Here is an 18,488-nt window from a genome sequence, read left to right as displayed (position 1 = left end):
TTGTACTACTTTGTGTTGACTTGTACTACTTTATTGTGTTGACTTCTACTACTTTATTGTGTTGACTTCTACTACTTTGTGTTGACATGTACTACTTTATTGTGTTGACATGTACTACTTTATTGTGTTGACATGTACTACTTTATTGTGTTGACTTGTACTACTTTATTGTGTTGACTTGTACTACTTTATTGTGTTGACTTGTACTACTTTATTGTGTTGACTTCTACTACTTTATTGTGTTGACTTGTACTACTTTATTGTGTTGACATGTACTACTTTATTGTGTTGACTTGTACTACTTTATTGTGTTGACTTGTACTACTTTATTGTGTTGACTTGTACTACTTTGCAGGATGCACCTGGGAACTATTTGGCTTTAAAGCGTGGAAAGTCAAGAGGACAAATATGTTTGCTAGAAAATTCACTGCATTCTTTCTTCTTCTTCAGCCTCCACCAGCAATACAAGATAATATGTCAATGTCAAAAGGATAATATGTCAATGTCAAAAGGATAATATGTCAATAAGATAATATGTCAATAAGGTAATATGTCAATAAGGTAATATGTCAATAAGCTAAAATGTCAATAAGGTAATATGTCAATAAGGTAATATGTCAATGTCAATAAGATAATATGTCAATAAGATAATGTCAATAAGCTAATATGTCAATAAGATAATATGTCAATAAGGTAATATGTCAATAAGGTAATATGTCAATGTAAATAAGCCTGTTACAAACTGATATGTCCTGTGTGTGGTGCAAACATCCTGGTGTTGCTCCCAGATCTTACCACCATTCAAAAAAGATCAAAAGTCAGGCACATCCTTTTTTCTTTATCATGTAATAATAATAATAATAATAATAATAGAAATAAAGCTTCCAACCTTCCTAGCAAACAGCCAAGAAGAGAAAAGCACAATTTGACCTGAGAATGTGTGACTACAAGCAGATATGTTTCCTCTCTAACAGAATCATGAAGCAAACAAAGCACACACTTGCTTTAAAGTGACAACAATCTGCCCAGCAACACTTTGTGTGGAGACAAGAAAAGCTTCAAAAGAATGAGTGAGGACCATTGCTGTAAAAAAAACAAAAACAAACAACTTCTGCACCAGAGTCCTTCTCTTTAACACACTGGACACAAAAACTAGATCACATTTTATATTAGCTTTGAAGGGATGGACTCTTTCATGGGACACCATTATTTCAATTCAACTCTCACACACACACACACACACACACACACACACACACACACACACACACACACACACACACACACACACACACACACATGTAAAGTTTGGACTGAGGTAGGATGAATGTGTGTGTCGCTCCACCTTCATCAACATGGAGAGGGACAAAGAGAAAGAGAGAGAGAGATTGGGCGGGCAAGAAGTGGCTACCTGAAACTGAGGTGGTGGGCGAGCCAGAGAGAGAGAGAGAGAGAGAGAGAGAGAGAGAGAGAGAGAGAGAGAGAGAGAGAGAGAGAGAGAGAGAGAGAGAGAGAGAGAGAGAGAGAGAGAGAGAGAGAGAGAGAGAGAGAGAGAGAGAGAGAGAGAGAGAGAGAGAGAGAGAGAGAGAGAGAGAGAGAGAGAGAGAGAGAGAGAGAGAGAGAGAGAGAGAGAGAGAGAGAGAGAGAGAGGGGTGTTGTTGATGAAAAGATGCTACAAGAAGACAAAGAAAGAGTCAAGAAAGTGAAAGTGAAAGCAGGAAGAACAACAAACAAAAAGAGGAAGACCTCATGGCTGCTCAGTCGTGGTGTCCTTCGTACGGTCTCGCAACACACGCACGCACGCACGCACGCACGCACGCACGCACGCACGCACGCACGCACGCACGCACGCACGCACGCACGCACGCACGCACGCACGCACGCACGCACGCACACACACACACACACACACACACACAAAGAGGCGTGTCATTCCACAGCGAAGCCACACGTCTCCTCGATGGCAGTCAGCAGCTTGTCGTAGAGTTTGTCGTAACTCTCGTAGGGAGGAATGTCGATGCGGTTGAAGCTACATGACATAAAAGACACTTGTTAATAACATATAATAATATATACAATTTATAACATGTTATAATAAATACAATTAATAACATGTAATAATAAATACACTTTACATAACAATGTATACAATTAATAACATAATAAATACAATTAATAACATGTAATAATAAATACACTTCACATAACAATGTATACAATTAATAACATAATAAATACAATTAATAACATATGCAGCTGAGATAGGCTCCAGCACCCCCGCAACCCCGAAAGGGACAAGCGGTATAAAATGGATGGATGGACAATCAATAACATGTAATAATAAATACAATTAACATGTAAAAATAAATACAATTAATAACATAATAATAAATACAATTAATGACATGTAATAAATACAATTAACATAATAATGAATAGCCCTGCGATGAGGTGGCGACTTGTCCAGGGTGTACCCCGCCTTCCGCCCGATTGTAGCTGAGATAGGCTCCAGCGCCCCCCGCAACCCCAAAGGGAATAAGCGGTAGAAAATGGATGGATGGATAATAATGAATACAAGTAATAACATATTACAATTAATAACATGTAATAAACACAATTAAAATAAATACAATTAACCTAATAAATGCAATTAACATAATACATGCAATTATTAACATAAATACAATTAACATAAATACAATTAATAACATATAATGCAATTAACATATCATAATACAATTAACATCATAATACAATTAATAACATAATAACTACAATTAATAACATAATAAATACAAATAATAACAATAATTACAATTAATAACACAATAATACATACAATAACAATAATAAATACAATTAATAACATATAATAAATACAATTAACTTATAATAATGAATACAATTAATAACATATACTACAATTAATAACACAATAAATACAACTAATAACATATAAATCAAATTAATAACATAATAAATACAATTAATAACATGTAATAATAAACATAATAAATATAATTAACATAATAATAAATGCAATTAACATATAGTACATGCAATTGGAAACATATAATACATACAATTAACCTAAATACAATTAATAACATACTACAATTAACATATCATAATAAATACAATTAACATAATAAATACAATTAACATCTAATAATAAATAAAATCAATAACGTAATAATAAATACAATTGATAACATATAATACAATTAAAAAACAAATACAATTAAAAACATCAAATACAATAACAATAATAAATACAATGAATTAATAACATAATAAATACAATATGTAATAATACAATTTATAACATATAATTAATACAATTAACATAATAAATACAATTATCCATCCATCCATCCATCTTCTTCCGCTTATCCGAGGTGGGGTCGCGGGGGCAGCAGCCTAAGCAGAGAAGCCCAGACTTTCCTCTCCCCAGCCACTTGGTCCAGCTCCTCCCGGGGGATCCCGAGGCGTTCCCAGGCCAGCCGGGAGAGATAGTCTTCCCAGCGTGTCCTGGGTCTTCCCCGTGGCCTCCTACCGGTCGGACGTGCCCTAAACACCTCCCTAGGGTGGCATCCTGACCAGATGCCCGAACCACCTCATCTGACTCCTCTCCATGTGGAGGAGCAGCGGCTTTACTTTGAGCTCCTCCCGGATGACAGAGCTTCTCACCCTATCTCTAAGGGAGAGCCCCGCCACCCGGCGGAGGAAACTCATTTGGGCCGCTTGTACCCGTGATCTTGTCCTTTCGGTCATAACCCAAAGCTCATGACCATAGGTGAGGATGGGAACGTAGATCGACCGGTAAATTGAGAGCTTTGCCTTCCGGCTCAGCTCCTTCTTCACCACAACGGATCGATACAGCGTCCGCATTACTGAAGACGCTGCATCGATTTGCCTGTTGATCTCACCATCCACTCTTCCCTCACTCGTGAACAAGACTCCCAGGTACTTGAACTCCTCCACTTGGGGCAAGATCTCCTCCCCAACCCGGAGATGGCACTCCACCCTTTTCCGGGCGAGAACCATGGACTCGGACTTGGAGGTGCTGATTCTCATCCCAGTCGCTTCACACTCGGCTGCGAACCGATCCAGTGAGAGCTGAAGATCCTGGCCAGATGAAGCCATCAGGACCACATCATGTTTAAAAAGCAGAGACCTAATCCTGCAGCCACCAAACCAGATCCCCTCAACGCCTTGACTGCGCCTAGAAATTATGTCCATAAAAGTTATGAACAGAATGTGTGACAAAGGGCAGCCTTGGCGGAGTCCAACCCTCACTGGAAACGTGTCCGACTTACTGCCGGCAATGCGGACCAAGCTCTGACACTGATCATACAGGGAGCGGACCGCCACAATCAGACAGTCCGATACCCCATACTCTCTGAGCACTCTCCACAGGACTTCCCGAGGGACACGGTCCAATGCCTTCTCCAAGTCCACAAAACACATGTAGACTGGTTGGGCAAACTCCCATGCACCCTCAAGGACCCTGCCCAGAGTATAGAGCTGGTCCACACTTCCACCACCAGGACCAAAACCACACTGTTCCTCCTGAATCCGAGGTTGGACTATCCTCTCCAGTACACCTGAATAGACCTTACCGGGAAGGCTGATTAACATATGATAATAAATACCATTAATAACATAATACATACAATTAACATAACAATAATAAATACAATGTATAACATAATGATAAATACAATTAATATATAATAATAAATACAATGAATAACATTATATTCAATACAAGTAATAACTAATAATAAATATGTTCAATAATAAAGCGCATCATTAATTAGGATTGTGGTAGGAAGAGTAAAACAATGAAGACAAATAATAAGTTCATGCATCAACTTATGAAGGAAACACAACTGTGATAAATATGGAGGACAAAATGATATCAATACATTTAAATAACTACTTAAATATGTCAATTAGTTCATTAAATCAATAAATCATGAAATTTAGAAATAAATATATCATGAAATAATTAAATCATGAAATCAATCAATCAAATCCTAACGTAATTATTATTATGATGATTATTTAAGTCATGAAAAATGACAACAATTAAATCCTGAAATAATTAAATCATGAACTAATGAAATCAATTACATTGTGAAATAATTCATTAAATAAAAAATTAATCAAATCCCAAAGTAATTAATTACATCATGAAATAATAAAATCAATCATGAAATAATTATTTAAGTCATGAATAATGACATCAACAATGAAATCCTGGAATAATTAAATCATGAAATCAATCAAGAAGGAAAGCAGGAAATTATTAAATCATAAAATAATTAAATGTAGTTTGACATGAAATTAAACAAACAACATGTTAGTGATTCTAAGATGTGTGCATCTTCTAAAAGGATTCTATTTTATTCTAGTCATGTACATGTGTGCATCTTCTAAAAGGATTCTATTCTATTCTAGTCATGTACATGTGTGCATCTTCTAAAAGTATTCTATTCTATTCTAGTCATGTACATGTGTGCATCTTCTAAAAGGATTCTATTCTATTCTAGTCATGTACATGTGTGCATCTTCTAAAAATATTCTACAAACCCCGTTTCCATATGAGTTGGGAAATTGTGTTAGATGTAAATATAAACGGAATACAATGATTTGCAAATCCTTTTCAAGCCATATTCAGTTGAATATGCTACAAAGACAACATATTTGATGTTCAAACTCATACACTTTTTTTTTTTTTTGCAAATAATCATTAACTTAGAATTTGATGCCAGCAACACGTGACAAAGAAGTTGGGAAAGGTGGCAATAAATACTGATAAAGTTGAGGAATGCTCATCAAACACTTATTTGGAACATCCCACAGGTGTGCAGGCTAATTGGGAACAGGTGGGTGCCATGATTGGGTATAAAAACAGCTTCCCAAAAAACTGCTCAGTCTTTCACAAGAAAGGATGGGGCGAGGTACACCCCTTTGTCCACAACTGCGTGAGCAAATAGTCAAACAGTTTAAGAACAACGTTTCTCAAAGTGCAATTGCAAGAAATTGAGGGATTTCAACATCTACGCTCCATAATATCATCAAAAGGTTCAGAGAATGTGGAGAAATCACTCCACGTAAGCGGCATGGCCGGAAACCAACATTGAATGACCGTGACCTTCCATCCCTCAGACGGCACTGTATCAAAAACCCACATCAATCTCTAAAGGATATCACCACATGGGCTCAGGAACACTTCAGAAAACCACTGTCACTAAATACAGTTGGTCGCTACATCTGCAAGTGCAAGTTAAAGCTCTACTATGCAAAGTGAAAGCCATTTATCAACAACACCCAGAAACACCGCCGGCTTCTCTGGGCCTGAGATCATCTAAGATGGACTCATGCAAAGTAGAAAAGTGTTCTGTGGTCTGACGAGTCCACATTTCAAATTGTTTTTGGAAATATTCGACATCGTGTCATCCGGACCAAAGGGGAAGCGAACCATCCAGACTGTTATCGACGCAAAGTGTAAAAGGCAGCATGTGTGATGGTATGGGGGTGCATTAGTGCCCAAGACATGGGTAACTTACACATCTGTGAAGGCACCATTAATGCTGAAAGGTACATACAGCTTTTGGAACAACATATGCTGCCATCTAAGCGCCGTCTTTTTCATGGACGCCCCTGCTTATTTCAGTAAGACAATGCCAAGCCACGTTCAGCACGTGTTACAACAGCGTGGCTTTGTAAAAAAAGAGTGCGGGTACTTTCCTGGCCCGCCTGCAGTCCAGACCTGTCTCCCATCGAAAATGTGTGGCGCATTATGAAGCGTAAAATACGACAGCGGAGACCCCGGACTGTTGAACGACTGAAGCTCTACATAAAACAAGAATGGGAAAGAATTCCACTTTCAAAGCTTCAACAATTAGTTTCCTCAGTTCCCAAACGTTTACTGAGTGTTGTTAAAAGGAAAGGCCATGTAACACAGTGGTGAACATGCCCTTTCCCAACTACTTTGGCACGTGTTGCAGCCATGAAATTCTAAGTTTATTATTATTTGCAAAAAAAGTTTATGAGTTTGAACATCAAATATGTTGTCTTTGTAGCATATTCAACTGAATATGGCTTGAAAAGGATTTGCAAATCATTGTATTCCGTTTATATTTACATCTAACACAATTTCCCAACTCATATGGAAACGGGGTTTGTATGTTTGTATGTCAATGGACCAAAATATGACTTTGCATCACTTTTTGGCAATACATTGATTTGATGAATACATCTTATGCTTGAACATGTGACACTTCATCCCCTCCTAACATCTTCAATATTCTTCTGTCAACAATTAACACTTTAATAGTGATGTCAGGTGTAGTGTGTCACCCAGCACTACACAACACATGTGATGTCAGGTGTAGTGTGTCACCCAGCACTACACAACACATGTGATGTCAGGTGTAGTGTGTCACCCAGCACTCCACAACACATGTGATGTCAGGTGTAGTGTGTCACCCACCACTACACAACACATGTGATGTCAGGTGTAGTGTGTCACCCACCACTACACAACACATGTGATGTCAGGTGTAGTGTGTCACCCACCACTACACAACACATGTGATGTCAGGTGTAGTGTGTCACCCACCACTACACAACACATGTGATGTCAGGTGTAGTGTGTCACCCACCACTACACAACACATGTGATGTCAGGTGTAGTGTGTCACCCACCACTACACAACACATGTGATGTCAGGTGTAGTGTGTCACCCACCACTACACAACACATGTGATGTCAGGTGTAGTGTGTCACCCACCACTACACAACACATGTGATGTCAGGTGTAGTGTGTCACCCACCACTACACAACACATGTGATGTCAGGTGTAGTGTGTCACCCACCAGGTGTGTGCTTTGGGCAAGTTGTTGGCGTTGGCATCAATCTGATGGATGGTGAAGAGCCTCGGCCCAGCAGCACCTGCACACACACACACACACACACACACACACACACACACACACACACACACACACACACACACACACACACACACACACACACACACACACACACACACACACACACAGAGAGAGAGAGAGAGAGAGAGAGAGGACATGTGACAGGTGTGCTGGATGAGGTGTGCCATCTTGTCCTGGTGCTACCTTGCAGTGCCTTGAAGCCCTGCAGAGGAACTCTGGAGGATCCAGTGACAAACTGCAGCAGGCGTGCTCTCCTCTCCTCGTCGAAGGACTCCACCGCCTTCCAGAACCACTTCACCACGCTGCTGTCGGCCGTGCAGTGCTTCAGTCGCGTGTTGGACTTCCAGTCACACACGTCTATCTTGCCCAGGCCACACACCATCAGCTGCAGGGCAAGCATGCAGGTGGAGAGAAGGTGGAGAGAAGGTGAAGAGAAGGTGGAGAGAAGGTGAAGAGAAGGTGGAGAGAAGGTGGAGAGAAGATGAAGAGAAGGTGGAGAGAAGGTGGAGAGAAGGTGGAGAGAAGGTGAAGAGAAGGTGAAGAGAAGGTGAAGAGAAGGTGAAGAGAAGATGAAGAGAAGGTGAAGAGAAGGTGAAGAGAAGGTGAAGAGAAGGTGGAGAGAAGGTGGAGAGAAGGTGGAGAGAAGGTGGTGCTCTCCTACCTCCAGCTCCTTCTCGTCAAAGGACTTGAGCAGGTGCTGTGGGATGACCTCGTTGAAACCTTTCTGCAGCGCCAAAAACTGTGCCTCGATGCCATGAAGGAAACGCCAGTTCACGTACAACCTGAAGGACACACACTCTCTGGTCACATGACCTCCATCTTACCTGACATACTCCTTCTTACTGTCTTCCATCTTACCTGACATACTCCTTCTTACTGTCTTCCATCTTACCTGACATACTCCTTCTTACTGTCCTCCATCTTACCTGACATACTCCTTCTTACTGTCTTCCATCTTACCTGACATACTCCTTCTTACTGTCCTCCATCTTACCTGACATACTCCTTCTTACTGTCCTCCATCTTACCTGACATACTCCTTCTTACTGTCCTCCATCTTACCTGACATACTCCTTCTTACTGTCCTCCATCTTACCTGACATACTCCTTCTTACTGTCCTCCATCTTACCTGACATACTCCTTCTTACTGTCCTCCATCTTACCTGACATACTCCTTCTTACTGTCCTCCATCTTACCTGACATACTCCTTCTTACTGTCCTCCATCTTACCTGACATACTCCTTCTCACTGTCCTCCATCTTACCTGACATACTCCTTCTTACTGTCCTCCATCTTACCTGACATACTCCTTCTTACTGTCCTCCATCTTACCTGACATACTCCTTCTCACTGTCCTCCATCTTACCTGACATACTCCTTCTTACTGTCCTCCATCTTACCTGACATACTCCTTCTTACTGTCCTCCATCTTACCTGACATACTCCTTCTTACTGTCCTCCATCTTACCTGACATACTCCTTCTCACTGTCCTCCATCTTACCTGACATACTCCTTCTTGGTGTCCTCCGACACAGAAAGACTCTTCCCGTTGGGTTTGAGCTCGTGTTGGATGATTTCTCCGTAGGCGTTGTGCTCCACACAGAAGGTGTGATCCAGGACGCCGGTGATGTCATTGTCCCTAGAAGAACTTCCTTAGTTCACTTCATCATGTGATCATCACTTAGCATCACTAACAACTTCACATCCACACACACACTTTTTTCACATTAGTAGTCAAGGAGACTGATACAGATTATTAGTAGTCAAGAAGACTGATACAGATTATTAGTAGTCAAGGAGACTGATACAGATTATTAGTAGTCAAGGAGACTGATACAGATTATTAGTAGTCAAGGAGACTGATACAGATTATTAGTAGTCAAGGAGACTGATACAGATTATTAGTAGTCAAGGAGACTGATACAGATTATTAGTAGTCAAGGAGACTGATACAGATTATTAGTAGTCAAGGAGACTGATACAGATTATTAGTAGTCAAGGAGACTGATACAGATTATTAGTAGTCAAGGAGACTGATACAGATTATTAGTAGTCAAGGAGACTGATACAGATTATTAGTAGTCAAGGAGACTGATACAGATTATTAGTAGTCAAGGAGACTGATACAGATTATTAGTAGTCAAGGAGACTGATACAGATTATTAGTAGTCAAGGAGACTGATACAGATTATTAGTAGTCAAGGAGACTGATACAGATTATTAGTAGTCAAGGAGACTGATACAGATTATTAGTAGTCAAGGAGACTGATACAGATTATTAGTAGTCAAGGAGATTGATACAGATTATTAGTAGTCAAGGAGACTGATACAGATTATTAGTAGTCAAGGAGACTGATACAGATTATTATGATGAGTTGATACATAGGAAGTGCACTCTATATCCTCTCATTTCACTTCATCCTGCAATCAAACAACTCTGTGCTTCAAGGTCATTTCTACTAATTACTGACTCTATTCTTTTTCATGCAAACTAATTGAATACATCACTCACTTCTCAGAAAGCATTATTGTATTAACAATGTGTCTTCTATATACACTTAGATATACTTTAGAGTAGTCAGTGTACAGCTCGTATGGTAGGATAGATTCATTACCAGCCAGTATTGTGCAAATATATGTTTTACCCCCAAATGTTATATTTCTAGAGTATTGTCTTTGAGTTCTTTATGTTTAGGACAAGGACATGATGATGATGTACGTGATAAGGTGGTGAGTTCTTTATGTTTAGGACAAGGACATGATGATGATGTACGTGATAAGGTGGTCAGTTCTTTATGTTTAGGACAAGGTCATGATGATGATGTACGTGATAAGGTGGTGAGTTCTTTATGTTTAGGACAAGGACATGATGATGATGTACGTGATAAGGTGGTCAGTTCTTTATGTTTAGGACATGATGATGATGTACGTGATAAAGTGGTGAGTTCTTTATGTTTAGGACAAGGACATGATGATGATGTACGTGATAAGGTGGTCAGTTCTTTATGTTTAGGACAAGGACATGATGATGATGTACGTGATAAGGTGGTCAGTTCTTTATGTTTAGGACAAGGTCATGATGATGATGTACGTGATAAGGTGGTGAGTTCTTTATGTTTAGGACAAGGACATGATGATGATGTACGTGATAAGGTGGTGAGTTTTTTATGTTTAGGACAAGGACATGATGATGATGTACGTGATAAGGTGGTGAGTTCTTTATGTTTAGGACAAGGACATGATGATGATGTACGTGATAAGGTGGTCAGTTCTTTATGTTTAGGACAAGGTCATGATGATGATGTACGTGATAAGGTGGTCAGTTCTTTATGTTTAGGACATGATGATGATGTACGTGATAAGGTGGTGAGTTCTTTATGTTTAGGACAAGGACATGATGATGATGTACTTACAGGATCCAAACAAGGCTGTTGTGGAGGTCAGGGTCCACAGACTCCATGTCGTCCAGTGTGATGGACTTCCCCAACAGTTGCTTATAAAAAGGCAGGGTGAAGCCTCCGTCGATGTAGTGTCCGTGGAACACGGCCATGCCCATGATGCGCCCCACAAAGTGGAAATAGGACAGGTGCTCCTGCAAATATGACACATGAGTATGCAGATTGTGAAGAGAGCGGGTGTGGTGGTTCTGACCGGGTTGACGGCAGAGTCAGGGTTGATCTGTAAAGTGTAGATGTCATCTCTGGAGTACTGGAACAAGCCGTAGTAAGGGTTCAGCATCTCGTGGGACAACAAGTACAACCATTCCCTGCAAGCACACCAAACATGGAGGACAGGAGTGTGTACAACTAGCTCACACCACCATAGTCTAGACCCAGTGTACAACTAGCTCACATTACCTTAGTCTAGACCCAGTGTACAACTAGCTCACATTACTGTAGTCTAGACCCAGTGTACAACTAGCTCACATTACTGTAGTCTAGACCCAGTGTACAACTAGCTCACACCACCGTAGTCTAGACCCAGTGTACAACTAGCTCACATTACCTTGCCACACCACCGTAGTCTAGACCCAGTGTACAACTAGCTCACATTACCTTGCCACACCACCGTAGTCTAGACCCTCCTCTCCTCGGAATTTGATCATCAGTCGCTTCCACAGATCCTTGGGTCGCATCTTCATCACCTGCCGGTACGACTCCTGTGGTGGGACAAACTGCACTTAATACAATCATTTCTTCAAAAGCACTACAAATACTTCTTCTTTTCAAGTAGGCGGCATTGAGCCACTCTGACTCCACCCGTGGAACACCTGCCCACCCGTTTAGACACCCTGCTCACCTGTGGAACACCCTGCCCACCCGTGGAACTCCCTGCCCACCCGTGGAACATCCTGCCAGCACAGCAGCTACTACATTTTTTTAAAGACACCCCTTTTAAATCAGGCTTTTTACTGATCATGTTATACCTTTTTTTACAGTTATATTCTCTTATGCTCTATTTGATGTTGTGCTATTATTACTAGGGGCTTCAAAAAATGTGATTTGTTTTCTATTTTAATTTTTTCCTTGGCCTCAGTCCCTCTCCAGGGGCCAAGACTTATTAGACTGATTGTTTATTTCATTTTCCCCTCAAGAGTTGGATACTAAAGGGACAAGCAGTAGAAAATGGATGGATGGATGGATGGATGCTCCCCCTGTTGCCCTATTTGTATTTGACTTGATGAAATGTTTGGGTAGAATGATCTAGATCTAGATCTATATGAAATGTAGCAGAGCTGTTTGTATGGAGGTTGATTTATGTCTTGTCCTGAATTTATGTAACTGAATTTTTTGCATTTGAATGTTGTGAACTGAATGAAATCCTGCTGACAATTTCACAGAATTGTTGTCAATTCAGTGTTTTATAATTGGCTGCATAACAATGCAATGTAAACATGTGCTGCTTGAAAAAGGACATCACACATTATGCATTTTCATCTACATTCTGAGTGTATTTTTTTCCAAAAACGGAATGAACTTCTGTACATAAAAATAGAATGTAGGATTTACAATATTAACAATAAAACATGAAATATTGAGAATATATGAACGTTGCTCCTCTACTGCAGACCACCTCCTTGATCGACATCTTTTATAATCCAGCAAGAGCAACAAAGATGCAACAAACAGTGAAAAGTAAAGGCAAGAGGGTAAAAAACAAGCACATATTGAATATAATATCACTGTTCTGCAGAACTTTCTACAACAAAGATCTGCAGAAGAGCAATATTACATGGAGCATCATTATTTAGCACCATCTGCTGGTCACATCGTGTATGACAGTCAGTTTAACAACATATCATGACACGCACTAACTTGTATGTCACATCAAAAAGTGCAGATTTGAACCATTGGAATCATTTCTATAGCTTGAAAACATTCATTAAAATGTTTATTATGTTGTATCATGTCAAGGTAGCCCAGTTAATTGCTTCTTCTGTGCTGTTTTGCAAGACTTCCAACTTGTTTTTTATTCATTAATATACAAACCCCGTTTCCATATGAGTTGGGAAATTGTGTTAGATGTAAATATAAACAGAATACAATGATTTGCAAATCCTTTTCAAGCCATATTCAGTTGAATATGCTACAAAGACAACATATTTGATGTTCAAACTCATAAACTTTTTTTTTTTGCAAATAATAATTAACTTTGAATTTGATGGCAGCAACACGTGACAAAGAAGTTGGGAAAGGTGGCAATAAATACTGATAAAGTTGAGGAATGCTCATCAAACACTTATTTGGAACATCCCACAGGTGTGCAGGCTAATTGGGAACAGGTGGGTGCCATGATTGGGTATAAAAGTAGATTCCATGAAATGCTCAGTCATTCACAAACAAGGATGGGGCGAGGGTCACCACTTTGTCAACAAATGCCTGAGCAAATTGTTGAACAGTTTAAGAAAAACCTTTCTCAAGCAGCTATTGCAAGGAATTTAGGGATTTCACCATCTACGCTCCGTAATATCATCAAAGGGTTCAGAGAATGTGGAGAAATCACTGCACGTAAGCAGCTAAGCCCGTGACCTTCCATCCCTCAGGCTGTACTGCATCAACAAGCGACATCAGTGTGTAAAGGATATCCCCACATGGGCTCAGGAACACTTCAGAAACCCACTGTCAGTAACTACAGTTGGTCGCTACATCTGTAAGTGCAAGTTAAAACTCTCCTATGCAAGGCAAAAACCATTTATCAACAACACCCAGAAACGCCGTCGGCTTCGCTGGGCCTGAGTTCATCTAAGATGGACTGATACAAAGTGGAAAAGTGTTCTGTGGTCTGACGAGTCCACATTTCAAATTGTTTTTGGAAACTGTGGACGTCGTGTCCTCCGGACCAAAGAGGAAAAGAACCATCCGGATTGTTCTAGGGTGAAAGTGTAAAAGCCAGCATGTGTGATGGTATGGGGGTGTATTAGTGCCCAAGACATGGGTAACTTACACATCTGTGAAGGCACCATTAATGCTGAAAGGTACATACAGATTTTGGAGCAACATATGTTGCCATCCAAGCAACGTTACCATGGACGCCCCTGCTTATTTCAGCAAGACAATGCCAAGCCACGTGTTACATCAACGTGGCTTCATAGTGAAAGAGTGCGGGTACTAGACTGGCCTGCCTGTAGTCCAGACCTGTCTCCCATTGAAAATGTGTGGCGCATTATGAAGCCTAAAATAGCAGAAGGGAGACCCCCGGACTGTTGAACAACTTAAGCTGTACATCAAGCAAGAATGGGAAAGAATTCCACCTGAGAAGCTTCAAAAATGTGTCTCCTCAGTTCCCAAACCTTTACTGAGTGTTGTTAAAAGGAAAGGCCATGTAACACAGTGGTGAACATGCCCTTTCCCAACTTCTTTGTCACGTGTTGCAGCCATGAAATTCTAAGTTAATTATTATTTGCAAAAAAGAAATAAAGTTTATGAGTTTGAACATCAAATATGTTGTCTTTGTAGCATATTCAACTGAATATGGCTTGAAAAGGATTTGCAAATCATTGTATTCCGTTTATATTTACATCTAACACAATTTCCCAACTCATATGGAAACGGGGTTTGTATTTTAGATGGAGTTAGTCAGCAGGGTGGATGTTTAGTTGTGTGTCATAACCACTTGATTGATTGATTGATTGATTGATTGATTGACAACTTGCCAATGCCTGTGTGTGAAAAGTGCATTATAAATAAAGCTTGATTCAATAATAATTAGTATAAATGTAAATAATCACATTTCAAAACAATGTGTTCTGCCAAAAAGGGAATTGTCTAACCAAATTAGATCTGAATTGGATCCAGATTGCACATTAGGCCGTCAAACATGGAAAATGTTTGTCATTTGTTGTGCTTGTGGAAGATCTTGTTGTCCAAATGAGGCATCCACATCCAAAAGGTAAAGATGATGTGCAGTTTGACAATAATGATCTCAATGATGACTACATAGAAATACTTCTCTACGTAGCCTCAAAGTCTGTAAACTTTCCTTGGAGAATGTCAGAAGAGTTGACATTTAAAGCTCACAGGAAGTCAGTCATGTGACCTCCAGCGTTCCACACTTCTGCATTACTCTCATATTTGTACTTGCTCTACTCCAAGTCTTCTTGCCTCCAGTCCAGCTCCCTCCCTCCTTAGCTGCTGAAATCATGCAGAAAGAATGCCTGCCTGGGTCGGGAGAAGGAAAATGAACCTCTTTGAGGTTGTGTGAGGGCCTTTCTGCTCGCCTTTTTCCCTGGAAATCATCAAGTGCTTCCAAGTATTGCCCCGCACATCCTAAACCATCCAAGTATTGCCCCGCACATCCTAAACCATCCAAGTATTGACCCGCACATCCTAAACCATCCAAGTATTGACCCGCACATCCTAAACCATCCAAGTATTGACCCGCACATCCTAAACCATCCAAGTATTGCCCCGCACATCCTAAACCATCCAAGTATTGACCCGCACATCCTAAACCATCCAAGTATTGCCCCGCACATCCTAAACCATCCAAGTATTGCCCCAATATGACAAGTATTGCCCTGCACATCCTAAACACGCTGAAAGTCTTTGCCAGCAAACTTCCGAGCGCTCCATTGTTTGGAGGCAGATCATATATTTCATATGCATGCATGTGGCAGCACACTTGTAGGGTATACCAGTACTGGTATAGTACCGCAATACTAATGAATCATATTCGCTACTATACCGCCTCTAAAAAGTACCGCTCCCCCACACCCTGTCATGACATTGCTGGTTTTAGGAGCAGAGGAGCATGTTGGGCAGCGCACACACACACAGAGTACTTACAAGCAGACACAGTGTGGAGACAGAAAAGGGAGAATGGTGTAAAAAGTCAAGATAAAGGTGAAGTTATAACACTGAAACACCCTCAGGAAGAGCTGCTTTAACACATGGCTAACATCCATCCACAGTGTTTTAGCTACTTCTAAATCACTAATCCTGGCCTCCATGGTGACAAATAAAGTAAGTTTCTTACAAGTAGCATTATCACTGGAAGACCAGGAATAGCTAAACATGCTTCACTACACAGCATAGCTCACCGGCGTCACCGCTATTGACGTCGTTCCTGAATGTAAACAAATGCCATGAGTGGATCTACACCTGACATCCACTGTAATGATACCAAGTACAAGAGCGTATCTAGTCGATACTACTATGATTACTTCGATTTTTTTTTAGTATCACAAAACCTTTCATTTAAAAAAAAAAATCATATTATGTTTAAAAATGTAGTAAATATGTCCCTGGACACATGAGGACTTTGAATATGACCAATGTATGATCCTGTAACTACTTGGTATCACATCCATACCTAAATGTGTGGTATCATCCAAAACTAATGTCAAGTATCAAAGAAGAGAAGAATAAGTGATTATTACATTTGAACAGAAGTGTAGATAGAACATGTTAAAAGAGAAAATAAGCAGATATTAACAGTAAATGAACAAGTAGATTAATAATACATTTTTACAGTTTGTCCTTTATAATGTGTACAAAATAATAGGTGTATAAATGACACAATATGTTACTGCATACGACTAATTAGGAGTCTTTGTTTGTTTACTTACTACTAAAAGACAAGTTGTCACTATTTTATTGAAGGACTAAATGACAATAATAAACATATGTTTCATGTACACTAACATTTGTTCTTACAATAAAGACAATAATGACATTTTTTGTGGTCCCCTTTATTTAGAAAAGTGTACCAACATATTGGTATGGGGACAACACCACATAGGTGTAATACATCTATGTAGTGTCAGTAAGACTAGATGTGTGTAGTGTCAGTAAGACTAGATGTGTGTAGTGTCAGTAAGACTAGATGTGTGTAGTGTCAGTAAGACTAGATGTGTGTAGTGTCAGTCAGACTAGATGTGTGTAGTGTCAGTAAGACTAGATGTGTGTAGTGTCAGTAAGACTAGATGTGTGTAGTGTCAGTGTCATCAATAAGAGTAGATGTGTGTAGTGTTATGTTCCTACCTCAAAGATCTCCTCGCGACACACTTCTATGCGACAGTGTCCAGCCTGAGGTTGTTGCTGGGACAGTTCCTGGCGTAGAATCTTCAGCTTGTGGACCAGGTCTCTCTTGTACCTGGGCACTGTCAGGCACTCTGCCTCCTCTGGCAAGTGGGCCGGGGACACAGGCTGTGGCTGTGGGGGGGCCCCGGGACCTCCTGGGCCCTTCATTGGAGTCGGATGGCTAGAAAGAAAGACATGAAAGTAGATTGGTCAGCCATTTACAAACTTATACATCTAATAAGCACAGTGGAACCTCCATTTACAAACTTATACATCTAATAAGCACAGTGGAACCTCCATTTACAAACTTATACATCTAATGAGCACAGTGGAACCTCCATTTACAAACTTATACATCTAATAAGCACAGTGGAACCTCCATTTCCAAACTATGTGCATGAGTACCAATGCTTTATTCATTGATTTTCTGTCCTGCTGGCAGCCATGTTGTATTAAATAAGCAGGAAGACTTATTTCACAGCTGAGGAGAAGACTGACTCTTGTTCAGCACGCACGCACGGCACTGTATCAAAAACCGACATCAATCTCTAAAGGATATCACCACATGGGCTCAGGAACACTTCAGAAAACCACTGTCACTAAATACAGTTGGTCGCTACATCTGTAAGTGCAAGTTAAAGCTCTACTATGCAAAGCCAAAGCCATTTATCAACAACACCCAGAAACGCCGCCGGCTTCTCTGGGCCCGAGATCATCTAAGATGGACTCATGCAAAGTGGAAAAGTGTTCTGTGGTCTGACGAGTCCACATTTCAAATTGTTTTTGGAAATATTCGACACCGTGTCATCCGGACCAAAGGGGAAGCGAACCATCCAGACTGTTATCGACGCAAAGTTCAAAAGGCAGCATGTGTGATGGTATGGGGGTGCATTAGTGCCCAAGACATGGGTAACTTACACATCTGTGAAGGCACCATTAATGCTGAAAGGTACATACAGGTTTTGGAACAACATATGCTGCCATCTAAGCGCCGT

The 18,488-nt window shown here is 40.3% G+C and overlaps 1 protein-coding gene across 2 annotated transcripts in view; it reads right to left on the bottom strand.

Annotated features, from left to right (window-relative positions):
- Window positions 1–1,565: 1,565 nt before the first annotated feature.
- Window positions 1,566–18,488, bottom strand: part of LOC133570278 (E3 ubiquitin-protein ligase SMURF2-like) — a 72,004-nt gene continuing 55,081 nt past the window's right edge. For both annotated transcript variants that reach the window (XM_072916327.1, XM_072916328.1), the window contains exons 13-21: window positions 17,455–17,674; window positions 12,028–12,131; window positions 11,624–11,738; window positions 11,386–11,564; window positions 9,474–9,611; window positions 8,631–8,751; window positions 8,153–8,354; window positions 7,892–7,967; window positions 1,566–2,029 (exon numbers count right to left, since the gene is read on the bottom strand). In XM_072916327.1, the coding sequence (XP_072772428.1) occupies window positions 1,930–2,029; window positions 7,892–7,967; window positions 8,153–8,354; window positions 8,631–8,751; window positions 9,474–9,611; window positions 11,386–11,564; window positions 11,624–11,738; window positions 12,028–12,131; window positions 17,455–17,674 (1,255 nt within the window). In that variant the 3' untranslated portion in view covers window positions 1,566–1,929. The remainder of the gene's footprint in view (window positions 2,030–7,891; window positions 7,968–8,152; window positions 8,355–8,630; window positions 8,752–9,473; window positions 9,612–11,385; window positions 11,565–11,623; window positions 11,739–12,027; window positions 12,132–17,454; window positions 17,675–18,488) is intronic.

Source organism: Nerophis lumbriciformis, linkage group LG27 (assembly GCF_033978685.3).
Source record: "Nerophis lumbriciformis linkage group LG27, RoL_Nlum_v2.1, whole genome shotgun sequence".
Taxonomy (NCBI): domain Eukaryota; kingdom Metazoa; phylum Chordata; class Actinopteri; order Syngnathiformes; family Syngnathidae; genus Nerophis; species Nerophis lumbriciformis.
Note: the sequence above shows the minus strand (reverse complement) of the source record. Positions and strands in the feature narration are given on the sequence as shown.